The 22556-nt window shown below is 42.0% G+C and overlaps 1 protein-coding gene across 2 annotated transcripts in view; it reads left to right on the top strand.

Moving 5' to 3' along the window:
* Positions 1 to 22556, top strand: part of LOC136858731 (uncharacterized) — a 396287-nt gene that overhangs the window by 364663 nt on the left and 9068 nt on the right. Inside the window, exon 1 of one of the 2 annotated variants that reach the window (XM_067138479.2) lies at positions 2223 to 2489. The exons of the other annotated variant lie outside the window; for it this stretch is intronic. Within the exon in view, the coding sequence (XP_066994580.2) occupies positions 2436 to 2489 (54 nt within the window). The 5' untranslated portion in view covers positions 2223 to 2435. Of the gene's footprint in view, positions 1 to 2222; positions 2490 to 22556 lie in introns of those variants that run through there. 2 annotated transcript variants of the gene reach the window in all.

Below are 22556 nucleotides of genomic sequence, written 5' to 3'. Positions count from 1 at the left end.
ACCTTTAAAGAAGAACTGACGAGTTATGAAATGTTTTAAACGGCTGGATGGGACTATAGAAACAAATAATGAAGAAAACTGTACACTTTTGGCAGATCATTTCAAAGACCTTCTAAATTACGAACCTCCTACTGACCAACTCAATTATGAAACATCAGAGCTAAATCCAGATTCATGGCCTCCAACAACAGAAGAAGTTGAACAAATAATACACGAGTTAAAAAACAACGAAGCTCCAAGGGAAGATGGTATAATTGCCGAAATGTGGAAACTAGGTGGCAGAAATCTCGCTCAGAAAATCCATAAATTTCTTACAGATATCTGGACCAGTGAAATAATTCCTGAAGACTGGAAGTGTGCAATAATTCACCCGTTACATTAGAAACGGGATAAAACTGACATAAATGACTACAGAGGTATTTCCCTAATTGCAGTCAGCTACAAAATTCTTTCCAAACTCCTACTCAAGAGACTTGAAATGCAAACAGATCATTTGATTGGAAAATATCAGGCAGGGTTCGGGAAAGGCACGTCGTGCACAGAACAGATTCTTAATCTCAAGACCATCCTACAAATTCGTAAAAGCAGGCAAACGGGGATTACTTTTGTGAACTTCAAAAAGGCATACGACCCTATAGACAGACCGACACTTTTCCGTGTACTGGAAGAATTCAAAGCAGATAAGAAAACAAGAGAATTAATCATGCAAACACTCAGAGGCACCACTTCCCAAGGTTAAATTCCTAAGGGAATTGCCTGAACCACTTGATGTTAAAACAGGAGTCCGACAAGGAGATGGGTTGTCCCTTTTTTTTTGTCTAATCTGGTTTTGGAAAAGAAGTTAAAGGAATAGCCCTTGGTAGATTACATGAAAACAAAATTAATTTAAAGTGTTTGGCCTTCGCTGATGACTTGGCAGTGTTGTCCAATAACGGAGAAGAAGCGATTGCATCCATTGAAAAACTCCATGAAATGGCATCCAGAACAGGACTTCAGATATTATATCAGAAAACTCACTACATGGAACGATGTCTTCGGTATCTAGATGGACAACCAATGAAAACCCAGTATGGCAAAATTTCCCAAGTGTCTACATACAAATACCTGGGAGAAGTCATCCAAACTTCAGGACTCAATCGTTAAGCAAACAGAGAAAAGGGTCTCTAAACTAAAAAGAGCATACCGACTCACTTAGAGCAGATATAATAAAATATCTATATCCTGAAATGCAAAATTAAGGGATTACAATACTGTAATCAAGTCCTGAAGCACTATATGCATCTGAAACACTGAGCACTGGGGGCAGATCATTGATTAAAGATGTAGAAAAGGAAGAAAGAAACATCTTAAGGAAAATGTTTCGACCAGTCTGTACAGGAGGAATTTGGATGATAAGGAAATCTCATGACCTGCACCAAAACTCAGAGAAAATCTCAGACACATTTAGGAAAATATGTTTGAAAGATTATGGACATATTCTCAGAATGAGTAATCAGAGATTGACCAAAAGAATTCTGAACCTTGCCCTATCAATGAAAGTAAATAACAATTGGAAGTAAATAACAGTTGGAAACGATCTTCAGGAAATAAGCATCACAGATGACATTGTGTTAGACAGATCTAAGTTCAGAAGATTAGGCGACAGTCACCGCTTTGAACATCATCCAAGCACTACCACCAACAAAACCTGGTCAGAAGACCGCAAGAAAAGCCACCGCGAGAAGGTGAAGAGATTTTGGGTGAAGAAAAAGGCAAGCTAAATAAGTTCAATTGCACTCCTTAGTTGGACATAACGAAGATATAATAATAATAATAATAATAATAATAATAATAATAATAATAATAATAATAATAATTTCTCCTGTAAAATTTCACGTTGATATATTTAGTGCTGTAAAGAAAGTGAAAACAATTTTTCTCGAAACATTTATTTCCGCTGTTCTAGTTACTGTGAATTGTAACCAGAGAAGTTTATTTTCCTGTTGATATTCCAACCTCACGTGCCTGCTTTTATCAGGAAGGAATTGAGGAAGGTAAGGTTCCCGCTTCCATAGCACTGAGACTCTTAAACTGAGTTAGTCCACCTTTACGACCGCCAGGCGGCGACATAATCTGACGTCATTAGAGACAAGCAGGCAGTCACCCGTGTGCGACAGTCGCTGTACTCACAGCCAGTGCTACTGCTGCGTGTCAGTGGTCTTTGGACCAGCTGACTGTGTAGGTGCTAGTGCCGAGCTCGGCGCATGGTGATTTATGAATGTACGACAGGCCGTATGCGAAGTGCGCGATTACTGTGTAAATATTGTTAAAGGTGTTTAAAAGTGTTCATTCAGTGGTAAGGAAGTTCTTAAGAATGCGTTGAGTGCATACAAATTTGTTGTTAGTTATTATATCATCCGAAATATTTCAGTGAGGAATGGGACATATATACTACGATGATACGGTTACCTAAAAGGTGTACCATGCTGGATAAACTACGAAATCCTCATGTAAGTACAATCATTCTTCTTAACGTTATCCTTTATTAACAGTGTTGAGTTACACGCCGGCGTATATTATCGACAAGAGGAAATAACTCGACGGACGTTCTATAAAGATTTTTTTTTACAATTGGCTTTACGTTGCACCGACACAGATAGGTCTTATGGCGACGATGGGATAGGAAAGGGCTAGGAGTTGGAAGGAAGCGGTCATGGTTTTATTTAATAATGATACTGTTATTGGATTTACGTCCCACTAACTAACTTTTACGGTTTTCGGAGGCGCCGAAGTGCCGGAATTTAATCCCGCAGAAATTCTTTTACGCTTCAGTAAATCTATCGACACGATGCTGGCGTTTTTGAGCATCATCAAATACCACCGGGCTGAGCCAGGATCGAACCTGCCAAGTTGGGGTCAGCGCCTGAACCGTTTGATCCATTCTGCCCAGTTTGTGGTCTTAAGGTACAGTCCCGGCATTTGCCTGATGTGAAAATGAGAAACTACGGAAAACCATCTTCAGGGCTGCCGACAGTGGGGTTCGAGCCCACAATCTCCCGAATGCAGTTGTATTGAGAATCCAGTGGAAAGTATTATGCCTGTCTTTTACTCACATTCCAACGAAGACTCCATAAATCATGCCTGTTATACTTAGAATACTTAAAAAAATCCTCTCCTACGCTCGAATTGTGATGTGTATGTGCCTTCTTTTTCTTCAGCTTATCCCAGGTATTCCTGGCTTTAAGGCTGGATGTCCTTCTTCACACCACGTGATCGACTGGTATTCAAAACTCATCTTTCTGGGTGGGAAACCAGCAGGCAAGCCATTGAACTAACCCGGTCCCTTCTTCTTAAGAAAAGATAAATAATGCATTAAAACAACAGTCATTATCGCCATCATATTATTATTCAAAAAGAAGTAGCGTACCGGTACCCCTAAAACATCAGATAGCACTAAGATAAAAACATGCGATAACACTAACATAATTAGTTCTTCATAAGATAAACCTTTTGCATGATAAACGTCCTTGTTTTCGAAGGACAGTTTTGAGAATCGTCGCTGTCTTGCAACACAGTATAATTAGTATTGTTTCCCTCTGCGTTTTTATTTCAATATGTGGTTGTAATGGACGGACGTTGGCATGTTAGAACAAGGACCATTGTTTCTTTCTATTGTTTGAATGTGTGGTTATGTCACATACCACTCGAGAATATCCCATCCTTTCAGTGGTAGGTACCAAGAAGTTTCCATTCTGTGTTGACAGACGTCCTGTGGGAGAACGAATTCTTTTTTTCTTCTGCCTGGTTTTTGCCAGTTACTTGGGATCGACACTTCACGTCTGGATTAAGCCCAGTTTTACGGCCAAATGCCTTTTCTTACGCAAACCCTATATTTAGGTATCTATTATTGCGTGTTTCTGGTAGAGTACTAGTTGCTTCACGTCGCACCGACACAAAGAGGTCTTATGGCGAAGATATAAGACGAGTGCCCGATCGCAACAAATTTATTCTTAAATACAATTTCTTCATACATTTAGCTATTGTTGTTGTTTGAGTTATCAGTCCATAGACTTGTTTGATGCATCCCTCCATGCCACCCTATCCTGTGCTAACCTTTTCATTTCTGCGTCACTACTACATCCTTCATCTACTCTGATCTGCTTGTCATATTCATATCTTGGTCTACCCCTACCGTTCTTACCGCCTACACTTCCCTCAAAAACCAACCGAACAACTTATGGGTGTCTGAAGATGTGTCTAATTTAATATTCCCGGCATCACCTAACTTCGTTCGACTGCACTCCATTACTTTTGTTTTGGACGTTTGTACTCTTTCTCGAAGACTCTGTCCATACAATTCAGCAATTTCTCGAGATCTTCTGCAGACTCAGATAAAATAACCATATCGTCGAAAAGCTCAGAGTTTTGATTTCCTTTCCTTGATTCGTGATTCCCTTTCCAAATTCCCCTTCGATTTCCTTTGCCGCCTCTTCTCATAAATATTGAAAACGAGAGGAGACAAACTGCAGCCTTGCTTCACTCCTTTCTGGATTACTGCTTCACAAAACCCTCGATTCTTATCACTGCAGATTGAATTTTCTACAAATTGTAGATAAGTCTTGTTTCTCGGTATCTAATCCCGATCACCTTCAAATAACATTAATAATTAAGTGGGCCGATGACCTAGATGTTAGGCCCCTTTAAACAACCAACATTAATAAATGAAGTATTCTGTGATCTTAAAATTAACAATATGAATACAATGTGGCATGCTGATAAAAATTATCAATCACTGGGTGAATACATTTATCTAGCACGCTGCAGTTTCTTCAAGTCATCATTCTTTATTAATTTAAACTAATTTTGTTTGACATATTACCCCAATTTGCCCATCAAATGTTATAAAATTTATAGCGTTGATCACTGTATTATTACATTTTTTAAATGATGTTAGTTTCAAAAAGGAATGTTACTGGGAAGAATCATTATCCACTGTATTTCACCACAGATGTCAGCAGAGGAGCAGCTAAAGGATGTATCTACGAAACGTCACGTGTCCAAACGCCAAATATTTTTTCCTGGAATGCATATTATTTTATGTATAAAATGTATTAATATCTCAGTTCTAAACAGAATAACCGAAATGACTTTCCTAACAATATTTATTCGTAAACATTGCTTAATAATAATAATAATAATAATAATAATAATAATAATAATAATTCCCTGATTTAGAAATACCACATAAGACCTGCAAATGCTACATATCTCAGCTGAAGACGCCCTTAACAGAGATCTCTTCCGCAAGAAAATATTGACGAACGGGCTAAACCGAGACGAGCAACCGAAGAGAAGACACGGTGCCCCTTGGACAGAGGAGCGTAAGCAGGTCCACTCACAAAGAATGAGGGAAATTTGGGCTCTAAAGAAGGCCAAGTTCAGTGTCAAATGCAACAAGACTTAACGTGGTCCTTGATGGCCCCAGCGAATTATATATATAATATTTGCTTTTCGTCCCACTATTATTTTGACGGTATTTGGAGACGTTGATATGCCGGAATTTACTCCCACAGGAGTTCTTTTACATGCCTGTAGATCTACCGACATGAGGCTGACATATTTGAGCACCTTCAAATACCACCGTACTGAGCCAGGATCGAACCTGCCAAGTAAAATAATTCCATAAGAATATCTCGCGGGCCGGTCGCGGTTAAAATCATCGACCGTGTTTGTGTAACGGCCCTTACATGATTTTTAAGAGATATCTCTGAAAAGGGGTTCTGTAACTTCTCAGTAAACCTTCTAATACAGGTCTTTCGCATTTTAAGTACTCTTAAATATCAACAGACTGCGCCACAACCTTGATCACAGCAGCCCTCGAATATTGCACGTGCCTACTCGCCAGTGGCGAGTTAGTTTCTACAGAAAAAAGAAAAATAATCACCAATCAATTCGTTACAAGTTGAGCAGAAGCACTGTTCACTACTTGAAGTGCCGCCTTGTTACAGTCAAGAATGAGGTATGCACAAACTGCCAGAGTTTTGGATTTCTTGCACTTGACTCACGAAAATACCCTAACAGCATTTTATGGCAATCAGGAAATTGTTGAGCTAGCGCGTTTTTTTAATTGATGGTAGTGAATGAAAACATACAACCTGTTTTCCAGTCATTGGCCGGGTCAGGGATGGAATAAATGAAACCATACATAGGCTGTTAGTACGATGGGGTCGCCACTTCCAAAGTGATTTATTAATGACTAAGAAATGCTATGAAATGATAATGGAGAGTGTTGCTGGAATGAAAGATGACAGAGAAAACCGGTGTACCCGGAGAAAAACCTGTCCGCTTTGTCGAGCAGAAATCTCATATGGAGTGACCGGGATTTGATCCACGGTATCCAGCGGTAAGAGGCCGACGCGCTGCCGTCTGAGCCACGGAGGCTCTAATTGATAGTAATATTAACGAGGATTTGTTCCCTATCAGAATAGCTTCAACTAAGTAACATGGTAAAAGAAGGGCAAATATTCTCAAACGGATTAAGCGAGCTATTCTATTCTGGGTGATTTCTGACAAAAGAATAGTGTTACGAAAATGTGGCAAACTTTGGGCTGGGAAGACTTGGGAGAAAGGAGACGAGCTGCTCGACTAAGCGGTATGTTCCGAGCTGTCACTGGAGAAATGGTGTGGAATGACATTAGTTGACGAATAAGTTTGAGTGGTGTTTTTAAAAGAAGGAAAAATCACAATGTGAAGATAAAGTTGGAATTCAAGAGGGCAACCTGGGGTAAAATATTCCAAATTCTCTAAAATGATTTAAGAATAGCTAAACAAGCTATAGGAAATCTGCCACCTAGGTGACAGCCCTAAATGCAGATCAGTGGTGATTGATTGATTGATTATGAGGCCAGAAGCATTCGAGTGTATTATCTCTGTGCATCTCTTGACAAGAGAAAATATTGTCAGGACCCCCACCTCTATCAAAATAAAAGTCATAGTTTCATATTTTATTCAGTGTACTTTCTGTTTTTGCTGATATTTCCTTTTATTGAATTACGGGAGTGAAAGCTGGGTGGACTCAGGATATCTTATTCAGAAGTTAGAAGTAACAGGCATGAAAGTAGGGAGAACGATTGCTGGTACAAACAGGTGGGAACATTGGCAGGAGGGTACTCGGAATGAGGAAATAAAGGCTAATTTAGGAATGAACTCGATGGATGAAGCTGTACGCATAAACCGGCTCCGGTGGTGGGGTCATGTGAGGCGAATGGAGGAGGATAGGTTACCTAGGAGAATAATGGACTCTATTATGGAGGGTAAGAGAAGTAGAGGTAGACCAAGACGACGATGGTTAGACTCAGTTTCTAACGATTTAAAGATAAGAGGTATACAACTAAATGAGGCCACAGCACTAGTTGTAAATAGAGGATCGTGGCGACATTTAGTAAATTCACATAGGCTTGCAGACTGAACGCTGAAAGGCATAACAGTCTATAATGATTATGTATGTATGTATGTATGTATGTATGTATGTATGTATGAATTAGCCGGGCTGAGTGGCTCGGACGGCGAGGCGCTGGCCTTCTGACCCCCACTTGGCAGGTTCGATCCTGGCTCAGTCCGGTTGTATTTGGAAGTGCTGACATACGTCGACCTTGTGTTCGTAGATTTACTGGCACGTAAAAGAACTCCTGTGGGACGAAATTCCGTTACCTCGGCGCGTCCGAATGTCGTAGAAGTAGTTAGTGGAACGTAAAACAAATAACATTGCTTTTATTATCAATTTTTAAAAAATTACTGAATGTTTTCATTGTGGTAAACATTTGTCTTAACACCGCAACCTTTGAAGGAGATGAGAGGTTTGGCGCTGACTCGGAAACACGCCACTAAATGCTAAACTCATTAGTAAAGCCTGCGGATGGGTAATAACAATTCTACTATAGTGTTGTGGTATTAATAATATTTTCTATTTTTGGAATTGTTTTGTTGTGTGAAAGGGATAGCTAATTGATGGTTTCCTGTTGTTCATGAGATACACTTGAGTGGGATGACTATTAAGCCGCTGTTATCGATGCTGCCTTCCTTCTTTTTTTAGGCTTGCCTTCCAAGATACGGGATGATCTTTTGAGTCGCCATAAAATCGCTTCCTGTACATAATAACTTTTATTTGGAATACCAAGCGAGTTAGCTGCACTGTACGGGCCGCGTAGCTCGAAGTTTGACTTCGGAGATAGTGGATTCGAACGAGATCATGGACAGATCTGAAGACTATTTTCTGTGCTTCACATTTTCACACCAGGCGAATTCTAGTATGTAGCCTTGGGTGACTAGACGTCCCGTATTTTACGGGATTGCCCCTTATTTCTCTAAAGTGTCTCGTTGTCCCAGCAAATTGTCCCGTTTCTTCGTGGACTGTCCCGTATGTTTTAAAATATGTTTAAAACTTTTTGTCACAAAGCTCTGACGTATATTTCTCATCGTGTAAAGTAAGTAGTTTGTTTTGTTGACACTAAATGTAAAAAAAAAAAAAAAAAAATTAAAAAAAATACAATGAGACAGACGAAGGATAAAATGTAACAGCTTATAATCCTGCATAGCAAGTGCTTTTTTGCAACACTTGATTTTTTGGTGCATGTACCGTAATTGATCCGCTTCCATTTTTGATAGTAATACATATTTTTTATTAATCTGCTCTACGTCGCACCGACACAGATAGGTCTTATAGCGAGGATAGGGCAGGAAAGGGCTAGGAGTGGGAAGGAAAAAGCCGTGGCCTTAATTAAGGTATAGCTCCATCATTTGCCTGGTGTGAAAATGGAAAGCCGCGGGAAACGATCTTTAGGGCTGCCGACAGTGGGGTTCGAACCCACTATCTCCCGAATGTAAGTTCACAGCTGCGCGCCCCTAACCGCATGACAATCTCTGTCGGTAATAATAATAATAAGTACATGCTTTCTAGTAATAAACGGTACTCTTTGTGAGCAAAGAAATTCTAGGTAGATAGAGCGTAATAATCAAAAGCAGTCGAAGAGTCCCGTATTTGCATGCTTGTAATCTAGTCACCCTAGTGTAGCCTATCTTAATTAAGGCCATGGCCGCCTCCTTCCCTGTCCTAGCACTTTCTTCTCCCGATCTAACGTGGCGTTCATTCGGTGGCAAAAAGCAAATGGGATTTATTTTCTGTAGATCTCTGGGAAGGACTAGGGTGGAGAAATGGGAATTAAATTCACTGTTCTAATCGGCAAAGGAAACCAAAACCATCTCCGTAGATACTGTGAATGCTCTTGGAAACATGGAAGTCTTCCTCTATTAGAAACCTCAACACTGGGTATGACAGAGCCGAGTTTTATCCCAGGAAATAAATCTGGTACCGGGCGAGTTGGCCGTGCGTTTAGGTTCGCGCAGCTGTGAGTTTGCATTCGGGAGATAGTGGGTTCGAACCCCAACTGTTGGCAGCCCTCAACATGGTTTTCTGTGGTATCCCATTTTCACACCAGGCAAATGCTAGGGATGTACCTTAATTTAAGGCATGACTGATTCGCTTCCAACTCCTAGGCCTTTCCTGTCCCACAATCACCATAAGATCTATCTGTGTCGATGTGACTTAAAGCCAAATGGTGTAAATCTGGTACTCATTTTTGTGTAGGCTGGGACAGGGCCATGTGCCTTTTAGGAATGGAAATTTCGTTTCTGTGGTTTTCAACTTCCTGATGTGAAATCCGGCTACTATTACGCAGGAGATAGAATAGAAGGGACTGAAATAAATTGTAGGCCATGCTAATGAAAGCCCTTGGGCTGTTAAATAATTTAGCAATAGTGTGAAGTTCCCCATTTTTATCTCCTAGCTTCGTTCTCGTATACTCCCATCAGCCACCAAATTATTCCTGTTTCCCTTTTTGTTAACATTTCAGTCCTTACTGCCATGTTTTTACTTATTTTACAGAATTCAGAAAGTGCTCACGCGAGAAACCATAGAATGCCTTTACATTACTGACATGACTGAATGGTACGGCACGTACGAGTATCTAATTCCACCTCACGACCTGTATGAGATGCTTGCCAATGTGGGCGTGGTGCAACACTGTGCTGTAGACTTCAAAGATACTAATACTATACCAGCAGAAAATGAAATGTACCATACCAATCACAGATCAACAAATGACGAATCGTCTGACTGCTTCTCAAAGTCCATTCCAGGGGCGCGCGACTGTGAGCTTGCATTCAGAAGATAATGTGTTCGAACCCCACTGTCGGCAGCCTGAATACGGTTTTCTGTGGTTTCCCATTTCCACACCAGGCAAATGCTGGGGCAATACCTTAATTAAGGCGACGGGCGCTTCCTTCTCACTCCTAGCCGTTTCCTATCACATCGTCACCATAAGATCTATTATTATTATTATTATTATTATTATTATTATTATTATTATTATTATTATTATTATTATTATTATTATTATTCCTCCGTTAGGGTCTTCTAGAGACCACGAGACAATTTCAATGTTTCATCCTTTGTTGTTCCTTCTTTCTCCTCCAATAATCCTTCATCTCCTCACTATGCCCCCTTTTCCTCTCCTCAAACCATTTTGAGCCTGTTTTCTTTCCCTTGCGATCTTGGAATCCTTCTATTTTTAACACTTTATTTCTAAAAATCTCTCTCCCTGTTGCTTCTTCTCCCCTTATGTTGTTTCTTTCCAAACCTTTCTCGACTTCTTGAATCCAGGTTGTTGTTGACTTCTCATTCCAAAGATATTTGAAGATCCGTTTGGTTAACCTGTTGTCACTAATTCTGTATAAATGTCCAAAAAATATCAATCTCCTCTTCCGCATTGTATCTGTTATGTTTTCTATGTTCCGCTATATTTCATTATCACTTCTTCATTTCCAGAGTTCTGTAGTTCTTTGCGGGCCGGGTATTTTCCGTATAATTTTTCTTTCCAGTACTTCTAATTTAGTCAGCTTGTAATTCAGTACAAGGCATTCACTTGTGTATAGGCTTTCCGGTTTGACTACTGTGTTGTTGTGTTGTAGTTTGAGTTTTTTTAAATAAACACATTATTATTATTATTATTATTATTATTATTATTATTATTATTATTATTATTATTATTATTATTATTATTATTGTCACCTAAAATTGTGTAAAAACACAATCTAGGGTACCCCCAATTTTTACCACGCTCGGAGGAACGATCAGTTTAACACAGAGACTCGTGGGCAAATTAGGTATTTATATCTACAGCACATCAGTGTCTAACTTTTACCGCCAGAAGAAAACAATGCATGCGTCAAAGGGAACATATCGTAGGGTAAACAGAATGACAAGTTAGTATAGAAAGAGTGAACAACAGAAAGATGAGATGAGGACGAACATGAAAACACAAAAGGTCAAGGACAATCTTTTCATCATTAGTACATTAGGGTCTAACGTATATACATGCAGGGTGATCCAGAACAACACTGACATCGCTTAGTATATTGTAAGGGACGACAAACTGATTATATTTCAAGAGAAGTCCCATGTTGGGTAATGCATTCCAAACTATTAAAACCACCCCCCCTTTAATTTCGTGTGGCTATTACTAGCCGATTGCAGCCCTTGTAAGGCAGACCCTCCGATGAGGGTGGGCGGCATCTGCCATGTATAGGTAACTGCGTGTTAGTGTGGTGGAGGATAGTGTTATGTGTGGTGTGTGAGTTGCAGGGATGTTGGGGACATCACAAACACCCAGCCCCAGGGCCATTGGAATTAACCAATTAAGGTTAAAATCCCCGACCCGGCCGGGAATCGAACCCGGGACCCTCTGAACCGAAGGCCAGTACGCTGACCATTCAGCCAACGAGTCGGACACCACCCCCCTGAAGGGTAGGGAATGCAGACGAAGAATAAACACACAGCATACCCTGCCTGTCGTAAGAGGCGACTAAAGGGGGCGACCAAGGGATGATGACATTAGAACCATGAGACTCCTTGCGATTAGTACCACTATTACGCAGTGAACACCACGAGTCGACTTTATTTGCGATTAGTGCCTGGTTGTGCTCCCTTTTAGAGCAATACTCGCTACTACCTAAGGAACGCGAACCAGCTGAGTCTGTGATTAGTATCAACGGGGGAGGATTACCATTACTGTATATGAAGAACACCATGGGTCTGTGTGTGGTACCATAATGTGTGTTACACCATGAGTCTACATTGCCTATGATTAATACCACTATGTGAGCAACACCATGAGTATACGCGGCCTGTGATTAGAGGAACACTGCGGGAATACCGGCGCCCATGATTATTCCCACTATGCGTGGAATACCATGGGTCTGTGTTGCTTGTGTGTAGTACCCTTATGTACGAAACACCATGGGTCTACATTACCTGTGATTAGTACCACTGTAGGAGGAACACCATGGTTCTGCTTTATCAGTGATTAGTACCACTGTGAGGGGCCGGTGACCTAGATTTTGTACCCCTTTAGATAATAATAATCATCCCAGTAATTAAGGCATTGTGAATTTGAACCAATGAGTGTTTTTATTTCGCGATCACTTTTTCATTATTTTAGATTCCAGTCAGCGGATACATTTTGAAGTTTTAATTTTCATTTCATTGCACCTCGTGCCATTAGGGGCCGATGACCTAGCTGTTAGGTTCCTTTAAACATCAAATATCATGAACAAACATCAACTCTTGAAACTCATCTTGCTCTTTACGTCACCCATGTACTTCTTTTCTGAAATTACTAGCGAAAGAGAGGATTTACACTAAGTTCTCAGTTTAGTAATTAACATTACTGTTTTGAGCTTTATTACTGTACGTGACATGATAGAGAAATTCCTCGCCGTAGTTATCTGAAGGTCGGAACGTACAAAGTACAGTATTGTGTCTCCATATCTTCGCAGTCAGTACGTTCAAGAATGTGAACTGTGTGAAAACAACACTTAAGCTCATCGCAAGGTTTTGTTAGCATAGCCGTGGCGAGACGAGTTCTCATCTCTCGTATGACTAATACAAGGCCGTTAGTAATAAAACATTCCTCGGGCAGTGACTCCAACTTATTGCTGTGGAACTTTTAAGCCTGGTAAAACCACTTCTATCAGTTATATATTTGTCATATTGAACCTATTGCTTTATTGGCATCTGAGGCCGTCGAAACGTCTAAATACCTGCGATGTCTCATATTTCTATGGCCTACTAGCTAAAGTATCCGTTCTTCTCATGGAGTTATGAGAAAGGATTGAAGTGGCTAAATTAAGGTGGCTCGTAAGTAGTCTATATTCGTGTCCTAGAACACGCTTTTGTAGACAATGTTTACGATAATCTCATCGGTATATAAATATGTACAGGTTGACCCTAAAGTCAGTTAACATTTGGCGAGGCAATACTTCATGGATTATTGGAGGGAGGGAGGTAAAAATTGACACACATGATTGGCATGACATGGGGTTTTTGACACCAACATAAAGTACATAAAATGGCCAACAGATGGCACTTCATACGATACACAAGCAATAATTAGCATAACAATCGAGGTTTAGCAAAGACGATGTTCTTTATAACACATGCTCAACATGTCGGCCATCATTCATCAACAATACCTGTAGTCGAGGGACAATGTTGTGAACAGCACTGTACAGCATATCCGTACGTATGGTGAGAAATTGCGTCGGATGTTCTCTTTTAGAATCCCCAATGAGGTCGAACGATACTGCCGACTTCAGGTAAGCCCACAACCAATTATCTCACGGATTGAGGTCTGGGGACTGGGGAGGCCAAGCATGACATGCCGCGATTGCAGATGCATCTGACGTCCTCTTACAACTACTAAAATGTTTTCATTCTTCCCCTGAAGGGGAGGCGGGCCTCTTAGGCGGTGACGTGCCTCTCACGTCGGGAGATTTGGTACGGTGAATGGGATGCGCGGAGATGATGAGGGGTTGGCGGGCGTGGCCTATACTAGGAACTGTCCCGGCATTCGCCTTAACTCAGGAGAATGGAAAACCACGGAAAACCATTATCAGGACAGCCGACGGTTGGGTTCATCCGCGAGGTTCAGCCTTGTCCCGTCTCCCGAGTGCAGAGGCGTAGAGCCACGTTGGAGCCGTGGCCATCCCTTCTTTGCTCGGTTGGTTGGTCAGAGAACAGAGTTGTTGGACCATGGACCAGCCGTTGTCACTTATGGGCTGAGACCCACTCTGCATCTACCGACCACGTAGGGACCGTCCGCCTATTGAGGCCTTGAGTGCTTTTTCATGAAAACTTTTAATCCTGGCTAGATTGTTTTGGAATTTTTGGCCGGTTTTATAGAAGTCATGAATGGTCAGAATATGACCACGCCCTCTTTCACGACAGCTCCTTTTATACCGTACACGGGTCTCATGCGACATCACTGACATATTGTCTAGCGCCATCTGTTGGCCTGTTTGTGCACTCGTTGTTGGTGCCAATAAAACCCCATATCATGTCGAGCATGTGTGACCATTTGTACCTGACGGCTGCTGTCCAGGGCTATCTGTTGGTCATTTTGTGTACTTTATTTAGGTGTCAGTAAAACCCCCATGTAATGCCAATCATGTATATGTCAATTATTACCTCTATACCTCGAATATTCCGTGAAGTATTGTCTCGTCAAATGTTAACGGACTTTTGGATCATCCTGTGCATAGCTTATGCCGACTAGACGGTCGGGAGCACGCCACGCCATGACTGAAGCACTAGTTCTCCAGATGCACTCCTACTACTTCAGGTACATCTACACAGTATCAAAACGATATAAATACGCAATATAAATATTGTTTGAATAAATAAACTACAGCCCACAGCAGTTCTCAAACACCCCTGTTTCCTGTCCGTCCATTGGGGGTATGTCGGGAAAGAGAGACAGCATTCTGGGAAGACGACACGAGTTTAGGTTTCTCTACTATATTGTCCATGCCTTTGCTGGCAGGATCTAGTGTTTACAGTGCACTATGTCTTTTGGTATAGGCTAGAGCAATTTTGTTACTTTCATAGATCTGTCTCTGTCTTATCCTTGGCTTTGACAATATGAAAGTGACTGAGGTATGAGTGATGCTAGTAATGCTAATCCTTATGCAGCCAGTCCCTGCTATGAATGGTGTGAAAATGTTGCTCATAGGGTCGGTTGGTGTATGCATTTCGGTGGGCTTGACAGACTGATATGTAATACCAACTCTGGCTCGGTGAGGAAAGCAACGGGAAACTACCTCAGTCCTCATTTCCCTAGTACGCCTTTTCAGTGATGCCTAGGCCATCTATGACAGCTGACAGCATCGCTGACGGACTGAACATACATACAGACTATATTGTCCGACTCCATGGCTAGCCTGCTTGGCCTTTGCCCACATGGGCCCGGGTTCGATTCCCGGCAGGGTCAGGAATCTTAACCATCACCGGATAATTTCGCTGATACGGGACTTGGGTGTATGTGTCGTCTTCATCATCATTTCATCCTCATCACGACGCGAAGGTCGCCTACGGAAGTCAAATCAGAAGACCTGCACCTGGCGAGTCCAGCATGTCCTCGAGCACTCCCGGCACTAAAAGCCATACGACATTTTCATTTCTTTAACTTCTATGTTGTGTGAGTTGACGTGCTGAGATGAACTTATACATGTGAAAAGAAGACAATCACTCAGTCCCCGAGTCAGAGGAATTGATCATGCAAGTTAAATTTCTTGGCACGGGCGAAAATCGAATCCGGGGCCTTCTCAACCGAAGACCAGTACGCAGAGTAAGTGATTGTAGAATACATCCACATTATATCCTACCTGTCGTCAGTGGCGTGTCCACGACACTTTTAAGTGGGGTGAGAAGTATTTTGTTTCACACACTTTACTATAAATGGCGTGTTTTTCTGTAGGAACGGAAGTTTTACATAATATGAAGTTCAGAAGATGTGATTGGTCTGTCTTTAGTATGCGCGGTTTGGGTCACGAAGCTGTCAGTTTGCATTCGAGAGATAGTGCGTTCGAACCCCACTCTCGGCAGACCCGAAGATAGTTTTCAATGGTTTCCCATTTTCACACCAGGCGAATGTTGGAGGCTGTACCTTAATTAAGGACACTGGCGTTTCCTTCCCACTCCTAGCCCTTTCCTATCCCATCGCTGCCATGAGACCTATCTGTGTCGGTGCGACGTAAAGCAAATTATAAAAAAAAAAGAATGTCCATGGTAGGTTTTTTCCTACTTTGAACACCGACGTAGCAGTTTGCCTTTGACTTCATGTATGGAACCTGGTAAATAATTTTCATAGACACCTTCCAGAACACATTCTATCTCGCTAAAGAATTCACATAAAGATTACATTTTAGGGGGGGATGCCTCCACTTCAATCCGCGCCTACCTGTTGTGAGAGACAACTAAAGGGGGAACCTGTAAGGGCTGTCAACTTGGTGACACCGGGACCCGTAACCGAGTGTGAAATTGTTTCGACTTATACAATATATGTCAACCTCTTTGCTTTCACTTATCTTACTCGACCTCTCTTAGCCAACCCCTTGTTCTATTCCTACCATCAACCCTAAAATATATTATTGATCTTCTTTTACTTGCTGTCCAGCAAAGAATCTAGACAATTAACTCTGCATGCTTCTTCAACAAGCGAAATAAACAGGATATGACATGTTTCCACTTCCCTATGCGTCGGTTTCCTTCCACATTGTGTCATAACTGGAGGCAAGTGTGCTGACCAAGATCAGAGAAACAGACCACGTCCTTTTCTGCCATTGTATAGATAGTGTCTGCAGCCAGTTCTTTGTGAATCACACATTTGGCCTGATTTATTTTCCTTTTAAACGACATATTGCTGGTTCCACAGAAGGCACTGTGGACGTAAAAATTAATCTTGCGGCAAGCTTCTAATAAATAATTGTAGTGAAAGCTATCCTTTACTATTACTACTACTACAATGTTTTCATTCCTCCCCTGAAGGGGGGAGGCGGGCCTCTTAGACGGTAACGCCGTCTCTCAGGCCGGGAGGATTGGTACTGTGAAGGAGATGTGCGGAGAAGGTGAGAGGGTTGGCGGCCGTGGACAATACCAGGAACTGTCCCGGTATTCGCCTTAGTGCAGGAGAATGGAAAACCTTTCTCAGGACAGCCTCTGTCTCCCGAATACAGAGACGTAGAGCCACGATAGATCCGCGGCCAGCCCTCCTGTGCTCGGTTAGTCGGTCAGAGTGCAGAGCTGTCGGACCACGGACCAGCCGTGGCTACTTGTAGGCGGAAGCCCAATCTGTATCCGCAGACCAGCTAATCTTTATTGACAATCCTGTAAAAATCCTTCGGCATATCCCGCGTGGTTGACTCATGTTCGATTCTAGGGTCTGCTACATTTTGGGGCTCTTTAAACACGGTGCTCTCATCCTCGTTAGAACAACTGAGATGATGCTGCTTCTGCTGCTGCTGATGATGATGATAATAATGAAAATCCACAGCCTGTTTCCAGTCATTTGACCGTGTCAGGGATGGAATTAATGAAGCCTCCATCTAGCGGCGAGGATAGGAATCGTGCCAGCTGCCGAAGCCTATCGCACTCTTCTGGGGCATTCATTAATAACTGACAGATGAAATGGGATGATATTGGAGAGTGTTGCTGGAATGAATGACGGCAGGGAAATCGGAGAATTCGGATAAAAACCTGTCCCGCCTCCGCTTTGTCTATCGCAAATCTCACATGGAGTAATCGGGATTTGAACCACAGAACCCAGAGGTGGGAGCCGGCGCGCTGCCGCCTGAAAAACGGAGGCTTTGATGACGATGGTGATGATGATGATGATAATAATAATAATAATAATAATAATAATAATAATAATAATAATGATAATTGTTTTACGTCCGACTAACTACTTACACGGTTTTCGGACACTCTGCGTTGCTGGAATCTCATTGTCTTACAGAAGTGTTTTTACTTCCTAGTAAATCTACCAATGGAAGAGCGCTGGGCTTCTGACTCCAAGTTGGCAGCTTTGATCCTGGCTCTACGGTGTTATTTGAAGGTGCTCACATACGTCAGCCTCGTGTCGGTAGATTTATTGGCGCGTAAAAGAACTCCTACCGGGAAAAAATTCCGCACCTTGGTGTCTCCGAAAATAGTTAAAGTAGTTAGTGGAACGTAAAAATAAATTATTATTATTATTATTATTATTATTATTATTATTATTATTATTATTATTATTATTACAGTTTGGTTTACATCGCACCGGCACAGATGGGGCTTATGGCGACGATAAAGGAAGGAAGCGACCGTGGGCTTAATATAACGGTACAGCCCCAGAGAAGCGTGTTACAATGATCGCAGAGCATATTGTCCTTAATCAGTGAGTTTGTTCATCCCTGATGACGAAAGCATCATGCGAAGTAATGAGTGTGTTTACTATGTAACTCGAGCGAGCGACGTCATTGAACAATGTCGGGTCAACATCTGTCACCGGATCTCACGCGACGGTATTCGTGTCGCGAATGCAATTGGAGTTATATCATACACACGCAAAATTTCCAGAATATAATGTACATTATATTTTTTTAGCAGGGCTCTAATCCCAACATTCTTACAGGGTATACTCTAAAGCTAGGCCATGACTTTGAGATCGCCACTGCTCATAAAACAAATGGTAATATGACGGCTTACTCTTCTTATTATCACAATATTCGTTTTCAGATTTTCTTTTTTCGACTCAAACTACGCATTTTCAACCAACGATCCATCTTTCTTGTTGGCAAACAGCGTGTTGTTTGTTTTCAGTCTCAAAGAAACTGTTACTCAACGCGTAAGTCTCTACAGGGTAGTTTTGCAAACTCAAGAAATAATTAGCATCCTGATGGAAAGATGATAGTTCAATACACAGCCATGAAACTAATCAATATACCGATGTTGTATGATATTTTGTTATATGTATTTTATGAAATAGTCAACGCTATGCAGTATCAATACAGTCGTATATCAATCACTACTGATCCGCAGTCGCCCAGGTGGCAGATTCCCTATCTGTTGTTTTCCTAGCCTTTTCTTAAATGATTGCAAAGAAATTGGAAATTTATTGAACATCTCCCTCGGTGAGTTATTCCAATCCCTAACTCCCCATACTATAAAATAATATTTGCCCCAATTTGTCCTCTTGAATTCCAATTTTATCTTCATGATGTGATCTTTCCTACTTTTAAAGACACCACTCAGACTTATTCGTCTACTGATGTCATTCCACGCTATCTCGCCACTGACAGCTCGGAACACACCGCTTAGTAGAGCAGCTCGCCTCCATTCCCCCAAGTCTTCCCAGCCCAAACTTTGCAACATTTTTGTAACGCTATTCTTTTGTCAGAAATCGACCAGAACAAATCGAGCTGCTTTCCTTTGGAACCATACTCTAGTTAGGGTCTTACCAGAGACTTATATGCCTCTCCTTTACATCTTTATTTAAAATCCCATGTATGTGATTACCCCAATGAAGATCTTTTCTTATATTAACACCTAGGTACTTACAATGATCCCCAAACGGAACTTTCACCCCATCAACGCAGTAATTAAAACTGGAAGGACTTTTCCTATTTATAAAACTCACCACCTGACTTTTAACCCCGTTTATCATCACACCATTACCTACTGTCCACAATGGGTAGCTGCTTTTTCATACACGACATTATAAAATACGCAAGTAAAATATGTTGGTAAAATAACAACATTGGTAGCACTAGGTACAAATCGATGTATCGAAATCGTAAGTAGTGTGTTGTCTGTGTTTGTATTATCTGAAACCAGCGATTGCCGTTGGGATAGTTTGCTACTAGCAACTTGCTAGATATTTCCATGAAACACAATCGAAAGCAAACAACAGTTCGCATATTATTCAAAAGACGGCGAGAGGAAACTGATTCAAATGTTACGTTCATGATTGTTATGAGCGCAATGCTTAATTAGGAATGCTAAAACCCAGTGCGAGAATAACGAAATTAAATCAGTAAAGCAAAGTAGAAAGTGTGCGCAAAAAATCAGAGGGCATATTGTACTGAAAGAAGTAAAGCAGAAGACATACGGAGTATACCCACGTATACTAGGGTTCGGCACACCGGGACAGTCAGCTGTTCCGAAACATTAGGAGCTTGAGGCGGAGTGTTTCAGTACACTGTGTCGGCACACGAGACACGGAACTGCAACTGCGCAGTAGAGAGAACTTCGTGAGGCAACATGGCATGCTCCGCGTCAACGGGAATGTGCCTGTACCGGACATGGCTGTGTATACGTACGGCCAGCGTAAAGCTACGCGGAATGTGAAGGAACAGTCGGAACACTGAAATTCGCGCCCAATAGTCACGTTGAAAGGCTGCTTTTAGATTAAGATTTTGCATTCAATGTGAAATACACATATCGCAGTTACAGCGACAGCACAGGTGTTCAGAATTAACTATCCCATGGATATTTTCACCCACTGAAATGTAATGTAATTAGGGCCAGGATAAAGCTTCACGGCACGTAAAAACGCAGCCGGAACTCTGAAATACGTACCCAAAAACATGTTTCTTTTAGGATAAGAATGTTTTCATTCATTCCGAAATACACCTGTCACAATTACACCAACAGTAGATGTGTTTACAATTATCACAAACAGAACTCCGGTGTGACATTCTGCAAAGTGTACCGTCTTTTGTACGGTGTACAATATGTTACTAAGCTTCAATGAAAACACTCTCACATAACAGTAGAAAACAAAATAGAACAGATTAAGTAATTCACTTGTACCAAAGGCCAGTGGCCGGTGGATCGGGACTCACAGAAAAAGAGGATATGACCAGAACACTGCAGCACGTAGTGACACACAGTCAGCTAGCAGGCGAAGGGCAGTACATAGTGGCGCTTTTGACGGGACAGCGAGTCATATCTCGGTCTCGCTTGAGAATGTTTCGAAACAACTGACACTCGATGTTCCGGAATAACGTAACATAACTGTGCACCGGCACAGTGTGCCGAAACAGGGACATAGTGCCTAACCCTAGTGTATACCCTTGACTACAGCCCTGCTTCTTCGTAAATACGTTGCTTGGCTGGCTGTAACTTCGATTACTTACACCTTGTATGTTACAGATTTTGGTTTTAAATCTCAGTTCCTCTGTGGACTAAAACATCACCCGAACAGCTATTTCTCCCAGAGGAATGCAGGTAGAAGACACACTACTGGATTACTTGTCTCTTTGGTGGGTCAGGGTAGAGCGTCTGATCCATGATTGGAGGTTCACGAGTTAGGTTTCAATTGGAATCGTCGGTCTTTTAAGGGTAGTCTTTGTCATAAATTGTTTGTAATTTTGAGATCACTGACGGTGCACTCTTGTGTCCACGCGAAGAATTAACTGAGCAGTATGAACTGCTAGATGGCAGCACGGTAGATATAGAAACCGAGCGAGTTGGCAGTGCGGTCAGGGTTGCATAGCTTGCATTCGGGAGATGATGGGTTCGTTTCCCACCGGTTGGTAGCTCTGAAGATGGTTTTCAGTGGTTTCCCATTTTTACATAAGGCAAATGCTGGTGCTGCAGTACCTTAATTAAGTCCACGGCCGTTTCCTTCGCAATCCTAACCCTTTCCCATGGTGCTGAGTGGGCTTCGACTGGTCCGACGGTTCTGCACTCCGACCGACCTCTGCCGTGGCTGTACGCCTCTGTATTCGGGAGACGGAGATGGCCTGGTCCCCACCATCGGCTGTCCTGAGAATGGTTTTCCGTGGTTTTCCATTCTCCTGCACTAAGACGAATGCCGGGACAGTTCCTAGTATAGACCACGGGCCGGGCTGAGTGGCTTAGACGGTTAAGGCGCTGGCCTTCTGACCCCAACTTGGCAGGTTCGATCCTGGCTCAGTCCGGTGGTATTTGAAGGTGCTCAAATACGTCAGCCTCGTGTCGGTAGATTTACTGGCACGTAAAAGAACTCCTGCGGGACTAAATTCCGGCACCTCGGCGTCTCCGAAATCCGTAAAAGAGTAGTTAGTGGGACGTAAAACAAATAGCATTATTATTGTTAGTATAGACCACGGCCGCCAATCCCCTCACCTTCTCCGTGCATCTCCTTCACCGTAACAAATCTCCCGGCTTGAGAGAAGGCGTTACCGTCTAAGAGGTCCGCCTCCCCCTTCAGGGGAGGAATGAAAACATGTAGTAGTAGTAGTAGTAGTAGTAGTAGTAGTAGTAGAGTTGACGGTGAGGTTAAGGTGCGATGCGACGTTGTGGACGAGACATTTTATGAGATTCTCCCATCTCCAGCAAGGCATACAAACGTTGCTTTCATCAGCCTGTGTTCGGCTAACTCCTGTTCAGCGGATATGGAGCTCAGTGGGGAAGTGGAGAACTCAGATAAGAATAAATGCAGTTTGTTTTCTTGAGGCTGATAAGACTTCTATATCGGGTGATGCATTATTTACCTGGTTCCCGTTAGCAGTCGATGAGTAAACGTGCTTTTCCTTTACTGTAAATATGAAACATTTTATTTACACGGACGCTCCCTGCTATGCCAGGGACGCTCCCACATATTGAAAGCTTCCTTCCTGAAAACGATTGCACGCTGAGGAAAGACGACAATTCAAATCAA

Source organism: Anabrus simplex, chromosome 1 (assembly GCF_040414725.1).
Source record: "Anabrus simplex isolate iqAnaSimp1 chromosome 1, ASM4041472v1, whole genome shotgun sequence".
Classification (NCBI taxonomy): domain Eukaryota; kingdom Metazoa; phylum Arthropoda; class Insecta; order Orthoptera; family Tettigoniidae; genus Anabrus; species Anabrus simplex.
Note: the sequence above shows the minus strand (reverse complement) of the source record. Positions and strands in the feature narration are given on the sequence as shown.